A 15265-nucleotide genomic window follows, 5' to 3' on the forward strand; every position below is an offset into this window, starting at 1 on the left:
CTGCACAAAATACGGATCTCCTTCGCTGTTGCTGGCACCTTGTTCCATCCCAATTAGCACAGTGGAAGGAAATCACTGCCTCAGCTACTGCTGCCTTAGCCATCACAAGCCACCACTGCCACAACCCTACTCCAGGATCACTGAGTATGCGTGTCTTTTGCCCCTTTTAGAGTCCCCACCTGCAAACATCATGATCCCACAAAGCTTTCTGGGTTTTCTGTATGAATGATGCTGTTTGGGGCTACATAAGGAGCCACATTTGGGAAATGAGCATGCTTATCGCCCTGTTTTTCGATATAGTCTAAGGGTAGCCTCTGAAAGGCCTTCATGTGGCAACCACATTGCTGAAGTTAAACAGGTCTCAGCCTGCTCAGTGCCTAGATGGAGTAGCCTGATGTATGCACCCCTGTAAGTAATAAATAATAACTATATATGCTTACTTACGAATCAGTATTATCACAGAACCTAATTAATTGTTACAGCAATGAATTTGTGTTGCTGACCGTTAATGCATAGATTAAAAGATAGGGAACTTGATATGTTTACTGAAATTTTGATTAAAGCTGTCCTTGTACTTCATGGACCACCTGAGCCAACCTAAACCCTGCAATCATCCATCTGAGGCCCTTCTTCATCTGCCCCATAGGAAGTTCAGAGGGTAAAAGCACAAGATATGGCCTTTTTAGTGGTGGGTCCTTTCCAGTGAGGCACACTTGGTGGCATATTAATCCATCTTTAGGCACTAGGTAAATACTTTTATTTTTACATGGACCTTAACTTTGGCCCATAATTTAAAGGGTAGCATTGTTCTGTCTTTGTTCTGCATAGCTATGTTTTTATATTTTTATTGGGTGTTCTTACTGGCTTTAAAGGAAATGTAGTAGTGTACTGAAATTTCAGGAGATTTTAGAATTTCCAACGTCTCCTCTCTTGCCCATCCTTTAGCCTTTCACTATCAATTAGACCCTTAGGCACTACCCCTTCCTTCAAAATGAGTATTTATAGTTCATCACAAGCTGAACATGAGATTGCAGAGTGATGAGACTGCAAAAAAAAAAAGACAAATGTGATTAAGTTGCAGGAACAGCTACATAGTTGGCCTAAAACCTAAGACCTATAAAGACCTATATGACTTAGGTCCAAGCTATATGAAATACCATTTTCCCTCACATGTGTTGGTTCAGGGGGGAAATAGGTAAATAATAATAATAATCTATATGCTGCTCATCTAACTGGGTTGCCTCAGCCACGCTGGGCTACTTCCAACAAATTAAAACACAGTAAGACATCAAACATTAAAAACTTCCCTGTACAGGGCTGCCTTCAGAGGTCTTCTAAAAGTCAGATAGTTATTTCCTTGACATCTGATGGGAGAGCGTTGCACAGAAAAGGAGAGTTGCCTGGATGCCAGGATCCAAGTTTGGGGCAAGTACTTTTTGGTGGGATAACCCCAGCATATTTAAAATCACAAAAGATGCAGCAAAGTGTTGAAAAATAGGCTGTTAGACATATAGTACTTTAGTTAGTTCCAAAGTTTCCTTCTTCTCCTAGTCTGGAAAAGACCTCACGGCTGGTAAGTTACAATTTGTGACTTACAAACTCTCCAAAGGTCAGATTCATGTGCCTTTCTATATATCAGTCAGAAAGGTTGCACAGGCAGTAAAACTTAGATCAGTCCCAAAGTGGTAAAAGTTCCTAAATAATTGGTATAATAACTCAAGAGTGGTTTGTGAGTCAGACAGTCTGAGCTTGGAGCAACTAGCTCAGACTTCCTCACATGTTGACCTTCTCCGGTAGTGTGGGAGACAACAATAGGCCTGATTACCTCCTTCCCCCCAAGGTGAGGGGAAGTGGACATAGCTAAACCTGGCAGAACAGCTTACTCTATGGTATTAACCCCTTCATGTATTAATTAGACTTTTGCATGTTGGTTATACAAGGCTGGTTATCCCACAATATGAACCTGCCAAGGTTTTGAGATCTTCAAGGAGGTCCTTCTCCCAGCCCCAGCACCCTCACAAGCATGCTTGGGAGGGCGAGGGCCTCCTTGGTGGCTGCTCCCAGACTTTGGAACACCTTTCCTAGAAAAGCTGGATGGGCTCCCTCCTTGTTGTCATTTGGCAAGTGAATACTTTCCTGTTCCGACAGGCTTTTGGGAACCGACTGCTTTTGATGAAAGGACTGGGGGCAATGCTTTTTTATTGTCATTATTTTTATTGTTTTAATAGTTGTTATCCATGCATATAGTTTAATTCTATCACTGTTTATTTTATTTTACAATTGTTTTGAAATACCTGCCCAACTTGACAGGCAATGTGTTCATTTGTTAAAACTACTAATTTCATGAAACAATGCATTTTTGGAAATGAAAAATTTTCTATTATGGAAAACTTTCATCCTACATCACTGATTATTTAAGTTACTTTGAACTCTTTGGAAAAAGCAGCCTAAGACATCTGATGGCAGCCCTGTATTGGGAAATTTTAAATGTATGGGGTTTCCCCCCCCCCATTGTTTATATGTGCTGTGTAAGCAGCTCAGAGTGGCTAGGGAAATCCAGCCAGATGGGCGGGGTATAAACAATAAAACTATTATTTCTATTTATTTATTTATTTATATTTTTTATTAATGTGTACTCTGACTTGAGTCTCTGTCAGTAAAAAGATGTGGTGTTTATGTGTTATATGTAATCATATATATATATATATATATATATATATATATATATATATATATATATATATACAGTATATATATATATATATAGAGAGAGAGAGAGAGAGAGAGAGAGAGAGAGAGAGAACATGTTCTGTACAACACGTTTCCCAAACAGAGGGTCTGCCTTTTGCAAGCTGCCTTCGGAGGCTTCGCCCCCCTTATATGTGTGTTGAAATAAATACAAATAAACAAAACAACAGGGCCAGCCTATATACAAGCCTCCTCTGAGGTAACTCCCATTGAGTTAAATGGGGCTTACTCCAAAGTAAGTGGATCCAACATAGCAGCCTGACGCTATAACCTTATACTTATTTAACCGGGAATAAGCCCCATTTAACTAAACGGGACTCGCCTCTAGAGGGGGCTAGTTACTTGTAATAAGAGCCATAGTAAGAGACGCGGAAACAGTAGGCGGGAACATTGACCATAAAAGGCGGGAAAACGCCCAACGGCCTAACCCTGGGCGAAGAACGTTAAGAAGAGACAGTGAGGGGGCGTGGTCACTGCGGGAAGCCCCGCCCCCGTGCTCCAACCCTCTCCCTCCTTTTCAAGACATCAAAGATGGCGTCGCTGCGCTGTTAAAAGGAACCGCTTGTCAGCGTGAGGCAAATCCTCACCGGCGAGCGCTTAGCCGCCGCCTTCCTGTTTAATTTTCATCAAGTCTCAAAACTTAGAGGGAAGAAGGAAACGGGAAGACGGTCGAGAAGACGTATATTTAAAAGCGAGCCCGGCAGCGGCGTCCCAGCAAAACCCTCGATGTCAGCCGTGACGGTGAGGCCCGGTCCGCGCCCGGAGGGGTTGCCATGGCGACGGGAGTAATCAAAAGCGGCGCCCTCGGGGAACGCACGGGGGAATTGGCCGTTGGGTGGCTGCCGTTGAGTGGCTTCGTCCCTTCAGCACATCAAGGGGGGAAGGAGGAGTTCGGGGCGCCCTTACTTTCTTTAAGGAGGTGTGTGGGGTGTCGGACCTCAGGGCCCCCCCACAGATTAAGGGGAGGAGCAAAGATTAGTTTATTTTCTCTCGCTCTCGCTCTTTTTCTAGATATTTGATTATATGGCTATCTGTTGACTTTTAGAAGTAAGTGGATGGGATTTGTTTTAAAAAAATGTTTCTCTTTCCTCGTGGTTTTAATGTATCTAAGTGGGCTTTATTGTCTGTCTGGTTGTACAGTAAGTGGTTCAGGGTTGCCGTGGGCAAGATCACTATAAATCGCCCTGTGCTCCTCCTTAATTAATTAATTAATTAATCAATAAGGAAAAACGGGTAACTATGATAAATAATGAATAAATAATAATAATTTCTATCCTGCACACTTTCAGCATAAATTTATGTTTTAACAGGGTGAATGGTAGAGCAGTTTCAGGGGGGTAGGGCCGGAGGAAGAAAAGGAAAAGAAAATGAGCTCTGGCCTTTCCTCTTTAAACAGAAGCTCCAGTTGTGTGCACTTGTCACATATACCACGAGTGCTCATTTGTTAAGGTTTTGTTTAAAATGTACCTGGTTTTAATTGTTTTATCTGTAAATTGCCTTGAGATGGTGATTTATAAGGTGATTAATAAATCAATAATAACAATAATAATAATAGTTACTACTGAGAAAATAGACCTACTGAAAATAATGAGCATAACTTAGATCTGTTATTTTCAGTGGGTGTCCTCAGTGTAGAACTTAGCTGAATACAACCAAATCCTTTAAAATAAAGCACACTACATGCTTCCGGGGTTGCAAACAGCATACAATCATACCTTGGAAGTCGAATGGAATTTCGAAACGTTCGGAAACCAAAGTGTGGCTTCCGCGGCTGCGGAATGCCCGGCGGATGTTTGGGTTCCAAAGAATGTTTGCAAACCTGAACACTCATGGGTTTGCAGCATTTGGGAGCCAAAATGTCCAAGTACCAAGGTGTTCAGGAGTAAAGGTATGACTGTAGTAAGAAAGAGAGAAGTGCAATTTAAAAATAATGTTCATTATAAAAAATAATCCCATTACATGTCAGTGTTCTTTTTAAAAAATAATCATAATAATTTCATTGCATATAGTGCAATTTAAATATGATTATCCTATGCCACTGTTTCTATGTTTTGCTTAATAAATAAATAATAAATGATGAAGATGATAACTAATAATAATTTATTAATAATAAATTATTATTATGATCTTCATTTTTCAATAATCCTTTAAAGTAGAGATTTTTATCCCAGTCTGTATCTGTCTTGGATTTGAAATTGTTTTTACTGTTGATTTATTATTGGTGTTTTTATTGTTATTTTCTTCAGGGTGTTTCATTGGAAGCTATTAATAAATGAAATGTAATAATAATGCACACTAATGTAGCAAATTAAAACAACTAATTCAAGCAACAGCAGCCCTATTTTCTACCCATCCTTCTTGGTAATCCAGAAAAGATGAGGAGCCCCACCCACAGGGGAGAATGAACTGAGTCAGGTTTACCTAAGTATAGTATTGCACAGTTAAGCATCTACAATGCAATCTACAGTGCATCTCTATTCAGGAGTAAGAACCATGGAGTGCAAGGCATTTATTGCCAATATGTGAGTATAGGATTGCAAGCCTTTCGTGACAGATGTTTCATTGGTGAACAGACAGTGTGCTAAGAGCTTGAGGCTGGTGTCTAGTTCCCAATTTCTTATGTAAAAAAATTAAATAGAGCAGCATTATTAAAAGAAGCAGTTCTTTTAATAGTGAATAAGCTGCCTCACTAAGGTACTTGTTCTGCACACCAATATAATCACAGGGCTACCCTATTTCATGCATCACCATGGCTGTTGTTTTTGCACAAGGGACTTTAATATTTAATATTTCATTCATGCCACACATGAATGAAAAATGGGGGATTTCCCACCCCAAAATACCGGTAAGTGAAAACATGCACTACAAGAAGGAAACCGCCCTGTATGAAGCACAATAACATCATGTCCAGTCCAACACTGTTTTGATACAAGATGCTGTCAAACATAGCACCCCTATGCTAATAATACACATATAAATGAATAAAGAACTGGAGGTGTGCAGCCCCAAATAAGCTTTGGGCCACTCCAAATCCTACACACACTCTCCAAAAAAAGCTTCCTCTAGGAAATGCTTTTGTATCACATCTGGCCCAATGCTTCTTGAAGAATGATTGGGATAAAGATACAGTATAATAAATAATATGCCCTTCTTTCAAGTGCCACATTGTTGGGGGAGGCTGTTAATGCTTCCCAGCTGCTTCAACCTCTCTGCTTTGAGCGTTTCATGTCTTCAATATTTTGGAGACAATCTCCTTCTAGGAGTGTGTGTGGGATTGTGATGTACAATATGGTGATTGTTGTCCAGCGTCATATGCAGGAGTCTTTCGCCTTTCGCCTTCACCCAACCAGTTGCATTTACCTGGATTTTATATTTAATGTTCTAATTGTATTTGTTGTAGTTTTATTGTTGTGCGACAATTGCCTGTCTGTACTTGTGCTATGGCCATACGGCTAATGCAATAAATGATTGATTGATTGATTGATTGATATGCAGGAGTCCCCAAACTAAGGCCCAGGGGCCGGATGCGGCCCAATCACCTTCTAAATCCGGCCCGCGGACGGTCCGGGAATCAGCATGTTTTTACATGGGTAGAATGTGTCCCTTTATTTAAAATGCATCTCTGGGTTATTTGTGGGGCATAGGAATTCATTCATATTTTCCCCAAAAAATATAGTCCGCCCCCCCACAAGGTCTGAGGGACAGTGGACCGGCCCCCTGCTGAAAAAGTTTTGGGACCCCTGGTCATATAGATATGAAAACAAAGTTCTGTCTGAAGTTACATTGGCTTGTTTTATAAGACAGCTTTTAGAAAAATAAGCTACTGTGAGTGATGTGTCTTTGATGCTTTCAGTAAACAAGGATAAAGAGCCGTTGGGAGAGATCATCAGGGGGTTTGGGCTGGGTGTTCATCAGTATGCGGATGATACCCAGCTCTACCTCTCTTTCAAATCAGAACCAGTGAAGGCGGTGAAGGTCCTATGTGAGTGTCTGGAGGCGGTTGGCAGTTGGATGGCGGCTAACAGATTGAGGTTGAATCCTGACAAGACAGAAGTACTGTTTGTGGGGGACAGGAGGCGGGCAGGTATGGGGGACTCCCTGGTCCTGAATGGGGTAACTGTGCCCCTGAAGGACCAGGTGTGCAGCCTGGGAGTCATTTTGGACTCACAGCTGTCCATGGAGGCGCAGGTCAATTCTGTGTCCAGGGCAGCTGTTTATCAGCTCCATCCGGCAGGCTGAGACCCTACCTGCCTGCAGACTGTCTCGCCAGAGTGGTGCATGCTCTAGTTATCTCTCGCTTGGACTACTGCAATGCGCTCTATGTGGGGCTACCTTTGAAGGTGACCCGGAAACTACAATTAATCCAGAATGCGGCAGCTAGACTGGTGACTGGGAGCAGCCGCCGAGACCACATAACACCGGTCTTTAAAGACCTGCATTGGCTCCCAGTACGTTTCTGAGCACAATTCAAAGTGTTGGTGCTAATCTTTAAAGCCCTAAACGGCCTTGGTCCAGTATACCTGAAGGAGCGTCTCCACCTCCATCGCTCTGCCTGGACACTGAGGTCCAGTGCCGAGGGCCTTCTGGCAGTTTCCTTGCTGTGAGAAGGCAAGTTACAGGGAACCAGGCAGAGGGCCTTCTCGGTAGTGGCACCCGCCCTGTGGAACGCCCTCCCACTAGATGTCAAAAAGAAAAATAACTACCAGACTTTTAGAGGACATCTGAAGGCAGCCCTGTTTAGGGAGGCCTTTAATGTTTAATCAACTATTTTATTTTATTTTTGTCAACTGAGCTCTACTCAGCAGGGCTTTTTTTTCAACACAGTTCTTGCACCTCTCAGGTGAGCACCTTTGCCATTCTAAGAGAACAAGGGAGGTTAAGTTCCAGCACCTCTTTTTCTAGAAAAATAGCACTGCTACTCAAGAGTAAACCCATTGAAATTAATGCATCTACGTTAGTTGTGTCCATTATTTTCAATAGTTCTACACTGAGTGGGATTAGCATTGGCTACAACCCAAAAAAATTACTCTTTTTGCATTTTCTTTTTCATCTTAGCCTCACAATGTTAGTTTTGTTAGTTGTACAAGTGTTTAAAAAGCTAGTTAAAATAATAAATGTGCTATTCCTACCTTATAAAGAACCCATTGTTTCCAAGTGTTGCAGAGAGATTAAAAGATAATTCAGCCCTTGCCTGCAGACTCACAATCTAATAGACATGTATGAAAAGGAATGGGTAGGGGAAAGGAAAGAAGCAAATTTAGGCACCATTTCTTGATGTTCTTCTCTCAGCATTAATTCTATATTTCAGGCAGGTCCAACAGGTCGATCGTGATCTACTGGTTGATCCCAGGGTGTTCCTGGTCCATCTATGCAGTTGGACGTCCCTGCTCTATTTGATCTGGAACACTGAGCCTCCCTGCCTTTACATTCACGCAAATGAGAACCCTTTGGCAGAGACCAATTAGCTGTGCATACCCAGGGCAACTGGCAGTTGGAGCTGAGTTTTATTTCTGCCCGAGAGGACAGAAGCAAGCTCTGTGCCGCTTCTCCTTCTGCAGCCAATGAATTGGGCCACGTTCATTTCCCTTTTGGCATGATGTGCTTCCTAGGAGAGGGGACATGGGTGGTGCTATGGTCTAAACCACTGAGCATCTTGGACTTGCTGATCAGAACGTCGGCAGTTCAAATCTGCACGACTGGGTGAACTCCTGTTGCTCTGTCCCAGCTTCTGCCAACCTAGCAGTTTGAAAGCATACCAATGCAAGTACTGTAGATTAATACGTACCTCTGCGGTGGGAAGGTAAACTGCATTTCTGTGCACGCTGGCTTCCGTCATGGTGTTCTGTTGCACCAGAAGCAGTTTAGTCATGCTGGCCATATGACCCAGAAAGCAGTCTGTGGACAAATACTGGCTCCCTTGGTCTGAAGTGAAAGGAGCACCACACCCCATAGTCGTCTTTGACTGGACCTAACCATCCAGAGGTCATTTACCTTTTGCCTTACCTACTTCCTAGGAGACAAGAGGTACAGTCTTCCATGGACATTGGATCCCTGACTGGTGGCAGAGGTTAAAGTGTACTTTACTTTCCTTCTGCAGACTCATAGCAGCAAGTACCTTAGAACAGCAGTTTACAATAATCAACAATGGCCTTAGTTTTAAGTTAGCAGTTAGCTTTGGGCAATATGACTGGTTGCTTTGTGTACAACAAGAGAAGAGCCTACAGCAGAGACCATATGAGTCGTCAAAAGGTGCATGCTTTATGTATCAAGTGAACTAAAATTAACGTTGTGATCTGCTTTTTTTTACTGTCCAAATGAGATGGCAGATAGTAGTAGTGCTTTAGCAACAGAAGCAGTTTGAACTGCCTTTAGGTATTCTTGGGAAGACAATGTGTTATGTAACACAGGGTATTACATAGAATACACACAGAGGGACACACATACTGGGCACAAAACACTATTAGGTGTAGACTTTTTAACTACTTCCACCCTACAAATCCCAGTTTTAGTTGTTTGGTCTCTGGTGTGTGTGTGTGTTTGTTTAACATTTGTCATCTCTTTGCCTCCCATTTTGCTGAAACAGTTAAGGAGAAAACAGGCCTGATGTTTGCCATTCATGTTTATAACTGTAATAGGCAGGCAACTGACAATACTCTTCCTCAAGAAAGTAGTTGTAGGTGGAGGAATCTCTAAGGTAGTTTGCTTCTTTGGCTGTTTTTCCTATCCTACAACTCTAACAAAAACTGTTCATATCAGCTAAAGTGTTTCTGCACTAGTGGGGTGGGGTGGGGTGGGAAACCACAGCTTCCTGAAAGCAAACTGAGGATGTGGTAAGTAAGCAAAGATGGAAGGTATGAAATTCGAGTTAGCTCTGGCTGTCTGGGGGACGTGTGCACTGGTGGCTTTCCGTCTCATTATTTTTGGGTTGTTTATCCTTTTTTTTAAAAAAAAGTTCTTTTTTGTAAGTCACTTTAAGTTTCATTTCTTGAAAGAACAGTTAAAAATAAGGATGAAGAATGAGAGATGTAAACGCTCTAAAAGAAAGTTTCTTTAATGTTCATTTAACATAACCAATAATTAAGATCTGTAAATTTACTTTTGAGCAGCTACATGAATATTTTTATGCCCTTGGAAATGATTTGAAGAGGATCTTGTGTTTGTCTGCTTGTAGCTTTTTACCTAATACTATGCAGCATTCTGTGCAATAAGGAAAGGCTGGCCACAAAGAGCACCACTTAGAAAGAGACTGATGTCTTCATCTCGAACTCGGAGTCCAATGTCTACTGTGAGTTCAAGCAGCAGGTCACCATCTCCGTTGAGCAGACGAGGGATTCCAGCTACTTATCTGACAAAGGGGAAAAGGCATCAAGGAAATGCACCTGAAGAAAGTGATACAGGAATTCCCTCTGAAGTTGGACAAGGTATAGTAGTTAATAATTAGCATTTTAAACTATACATTTTTGACATTTAGATCTAGACATATGGCCAGATTTTATTTTATTTTGGTGGGGGAATAATAGAATATGGCTTTTGAACTAGCTTTTATTTGCTTGATTGTTGGATAACTATACAGGTGAAACTCGGAAAATTAGAATATCGTCGCAAAGTGCATTTATTTCTGTAATGCAACTTATTATTTTTCATTATTTTTTTAATTTTTACAAATGCTTTCTTTTGGAAATTCCACAGAAATAAAACAAATAGTTAAAATAATACAAAAATAAGCATTGCTATTAGGTAAAGGTAAAGGGACCCCTGACCATTAGGTCCAGTCGTGACCGACTCTGAGGTTGCGGCGCTCATCTCATGTTATTGGCTGAGGGAGCTGGCGTACAGCTTCCAGGTCATGTGGCCAGCATGACAAAGCTGCTTTTGGTGAACCAGAGCAGTGCACGGAAACACCGTTTACCTTCCCGCTGTAACGGTACCTATTTATCTACTTGCACTTTGATGTGCTTTCGAACTGCTAGGTTGGCAGGAGCTGGGACCGAGCAACAGGAGCTCACCCCGTCGCAGGGATTCGAACTGCCAACCTTCTGATCGGCAAGTCCTAGGCTCTGTGGTTTAACCCTACATTCCATTTATAATTAACCCACCAACAAATAATTACAATTACAACAAATAAAGGCTTGACATATCTTGCTTTGCATGTCATGCATCTATCTCATATATTGGTTTTACCTTTTAAGTTGCATTACTGAAATAAATGCACTTTTCAACTATATTCTAATTTTCCGAGTTTCACCTGTATATTCCACTGCAGAGCACGGTATTTCCAGGGCACCTCAACAAATATAAAAGTAGATAAAAGATAAAATTTCATATAATAATAACACAGGAAAAAAGAGTTAAAGACAGGAAATAACACACCTGGCATGAAAATGACATCAACAGAAGGTACCACGTGATGCTTCCTGAGAAGAGCATTCCAGAAACTAATATCTATTTGGAGCATTTTGTAGATAATAAGAGCACATGTTCTCAGGCAGGTGCAGCTGTGTGTTTAGAGGTGCCAGAGGGCCCACTGGAGAGTTCTTTTGTTCAGAACTGGAGCCCTTCTCCATGTGCCCCATCTGAAAGAAGGCCAGAGGCCACAGGAGAGGAGCTTTTCAGTTGTTCCAGCACACCTTGCCCAAGACTATGGCATGTTTTAATGTGGCAGCAAAAAGTTGTTGAAGTCAGCACCAGGCAGGGCACACTGAGAAGAACATGGTTGGTGGAAGGACCCTGAGTGAGAGGCTTTTTGTTAGATTGGTTTCTTTTATCTTACTGTATTATTTGGAGCTCTGTCCCTACTCTCCACGTTAATGGATGGTGGAGGAGTTAGCATACTGTGTAGATTTCTCCCAATCAGCCTCTGCTTGTAGAGAGGAGCAATGCTGGGTGATTGAACTTGCCATGGTGGAGAACTTAGCTGCACCCATGTGGGTGGTAAGCTGCAGGCAGCAGTTTTCCCACCAGCAATAATTCACAGAAAGCTCTGAAAAGGGGCATTCTAGGCCAAAGACAAAGATTAGCAGCTTTGAAACATAGGATCTGGGTATGTTCATGTTGGGATAAGTGTTCTGTCAGGATATGCCTGCTTGGTTTTAGTTGGGAGTGAAATCTAAGCATTAGGCCAAATGGTTTCATGGAAAAGTAATTTTTAAGAAGGCCTTTAAAGGAAGAGATGTTCCGGAAGAGAGTTCAGGAGAAGAAGTGAGGGGAAATGGAAGGAACCATAAAAAATAGAAAAAGAATTATTGAAAGATAATACCCTTCTTTGAAAAGACAATTCCTGAACTTTTAAAACAGGGACGGAGAACCTGTGGCCCTCCAGATGTTTTGCCCTGCAGCTACTATCACCCCTGACTTTTAACCATACTGCCTGGGGCTAATAGGAATTGGAGTCTAATGATATCTGGAGGGCTACATGTTAGGCACTCCTATTGTAAAGAGACACGATAATGGAAAGCAAAGGGAACAAATGGCAGCAAGTTTGATTGTCAATAAACATACACCATTATGAGGTTCATGATGGAAGTGTCAGTACCCAAAGTTATTAGCTCAGTGATAGAAACAACTCACTAATAGGTTTGCTTTGTCATACTACATATTTTATGAATATGCTAAAAGCACTTTCTAATGCAATCAGATATTTGGTCCTTTGTGACAAAACTTTCAGTTGAATGTTTTTCTTTCTATTATTGTATTGTCACACACAGCAACACCTTATTGTTCATTTCAGATGACAACTGTATCAGTCCAGGTATCAGGTACATAACTGAGACTCTTATCAAGAAGCTGTCCAAACAGGAAAATCTGGCACGCGTAACTACTCTAAATCTTTCCCTTGCCAAAGATGGGGGAAAGAAGTTTAAGGTATAATGTTTATTATTATTTTTCCTCTCACCTTTTCCCCTGATAGGAAAATCTCAGGGGACTCAGGGGAAGATGGGAATCAGGGGAATGTCACACTTGTGTCTTTTCACCTAGAACAAAAAAATTTGCTGCATATAGAGCTACCACTGCACATTCCACTTTGCCTACAAAAACTACTTATAGAGTTCTTGACTTTATATCATGCCTTTTAAAAGTATACAGTCAATTTTTTTATACCGGTACTATATATTGCTGGTACTCCCTGTTCCAATGACCTGCTTCTGGGGCTATTTATCAAGGCAAATTATCCAGACCAGAAGAAATGAATTACCTAGCTTAGAGGCTTTATCTAAAAGCAATAACCTTTCTATACCCCAAGCAAGGGCGGAAGACCAGGCCCTCCAGAATTTATATCGAGTAGTCAATGCAGAGCATTCATACAAATTGCAAATCACAGAGGCTGATGTTCTACACATTTATTTTCTTCTATGCCTGAAGAGAAGAGAAGTGTAAACGAAAAGACTCCTAGTTAGTTCACTTGGCTGGATCCCATTCTGAGAGGCCAGGAGGCTCCCCAAATACGTCCTGACACCATTTTAATAAACTCAATACAGTAGCATATTTCACATGTCATTGTAGACCGGGAGTTGCTAGTGTGCCCTATATATGTGGGACTAAAACTCCCATCAGCCCCAGCCAGCATGGCCAATGGTAAGGGATGATGGGAACTGGAGCCCAAGAACATCTGGAGGAGGTACCATGTTGGCTATCTCCGCAGTAAACCATAGTTAATGGTTTACCTTGAATATTGTTTCCCACTAGCACGTGCAGGGAAGAAAATAAACCTGTGGCTTATGTCCCTGATTAAAGGACCCCAGTCAGGAAACCAAGAACAAACCATGGCTCCAGTTCCTGATTTTGGAGGTAGTGAAACAAAGCATCGCCCCTGGTTTTAGATGTAAAGCTACACCAGCAATTTGTTTCCTTCCAGCATGAGTTGGAAAGAGCAAAATTGGCCAAGATAAGCACATTCACAGCAAACCATTGACTACTTTACCAGGAAGTGTGAATAAGACCATTGGAGGAAAAAACCAAAACGTGTTGTCCTGTTGAAGAGAATTAGGCACAGCTTAAAATAAGTTTAATTCAGTTGAGTTCATTTGCTTAAAATGATGGGTAACCACATGGGTGTAGCCAAGGGGTTGTAGGGGAGGGAAGGTGCCCCCTCCCTAAATCAAATAAGTAAATAAAAATACTTAACTAACTAACTACCCTGTTTCTCCGAAAATAAGATATAGCCATAAAATAAGACATAGCAGGATTTTTTAAGCATTCAAGGAATATAAGCCATACCCTGAAAATAAGACATAGTGATAGGCGCAGCAGCAATGCCGGCCGCTGCAGGAGGAGGAGGAGGAAAAAAATAAGTCATCCTCTGAAAATAAGCCATCGTATGTTTTTTTGAGGAAAAATAATAAGATGGTGTCTTATTTTCGGAGAAACACGGTAACCAATTGCATCACAGATAACTTGGTTCTGACCCCCCACACACACACACATAAAGTCTGCCCCCCTAAAATAAATCCTGGCTACGCCCAAGGGTAAGCAGAAAAACTAGTAATGATGTCTTTCTTTGCAATTTCTTTTCTTTTTCAGTATCAGACTGAGATAAAGCTGGTTTTTTACAACCATTTTACATCTCTGAATTTGGCCACTTGAGAAGCTGCCTCCAAATATTTAAGATACTCAAAATAAGTTTTTAAATGCCTCTTTGGTGAAACTTTTAAAAACTGATTATTTTTGCCTGTTTCAAAATCAGTCAGCACAATTACACTCCATTATTGATCTCAGTTTGATAGCATGATTTATTGTTTCTGTCAGCATGCTTCTGAAAAATAGAAGGCTACTGTTTTATCTTACTGTCAGCACTACTGTATTCTAGTAGTTTTATATCTTGTGTATATTTTCAGTACCTAGAAAATCTCGAGAAATGTGGTAAACTAGAGGTCCTCAATCTCAGTAACAATCTGATTGAGAAGATTGAAAAACTAGACAAACTTTTAAAGCTGCGTGACCTCAATCTATCATTCAACAAAATATGGTAAGTAAGATTATAGCAAAATACAGTGGGACCTCGACTTACGAATTTAATCCGTTCCGAATGCACACTCGTAGGTTGAAAACTTCATAAGTCGAGTTTCCCATAGGAAAAGCGGTTTCCCATAGGAATGCATTGGAAACGGAAAAATCATCGAGGAAACTGCATCTAGCTGCGAACGGGTTTTCCGTTTGGATGTCAAAAAAATTGTAAGCGTGCGGCCGCTTTTTCCACTCCTAAGTCAAAAACGTCGGATGTCGAGTAGCTTGTAAGTCAAGGTCCCACTGTATTGTTTTCTTAGTATGGTGCATTAGAAGATTCATTGTTGCAAAATGTTGCTACATTGGGATTGTGAACCATGAAACAGGAACAACTTCAAAGAGAGAACTAAAAATAACACAGGCTGTAGGAGTCTGTAGCTCTAGTGCTTTTTTTTGGTGCTGATACTTTTTTAACATGCAAAGCAGCTTTCATAATTTGATGCAGAAGTTGCATCAATGTATTAAAATCCTTATGATTGTAAAGGTAGAACATGGGAAGCTGTCTTATGCTGAGTGA

The 15265-nt window shown here is 41.2% G+C and overlaps 1 protein-coding gene across 2 annotated transcripts in view; it reads left to right on the forward strand.

Moving 5' to 3' along the window:
- Positions 1–3255: 3255 nt before the first annotated feature.
- Positions 3256–15265, forward strand: part of CNTRL (centriolin) — a 63982-nt gene continuing 51972 nt past the window's right edge. Inside the window, exons 1-4 of one of the 2 annotated variants that reach the window (XM_035113404.2) lie at positions 3256–3489; positions 9920–10169; positions 12476–12609; positions 14580–14710. In XM_035113404.2, coding sequence (XP_034969295.2) covers positions 9998–10169; positions 12476–12609; positions 14580–14710 — 437 coding nt within the window. In that variant the 5' untranslated portion in view covers positions 3256–3489; positions 9920–9997. Of the gene's footprint in view, positions 10170–12475; positions 12610–14579; positions 14711–15265 lie in introns of both variants that reach the window. The other variant, XM_060270510.1, reaches the window with a different exon arrangement.

The sequence above is a fragment of the Zootoca vivipara genome, chromosome Z, assembly GCF_963506605.1.
Source record: "Zootoca vivipara chromosome Z, rZooViv1.1, whole genome shotgun sequence".
NCBI lineage: Eukaryota > Metazoa > Chordata > Lepidosauria > Squamata > Lacertidae > Zootoca > Zootoca vivipara.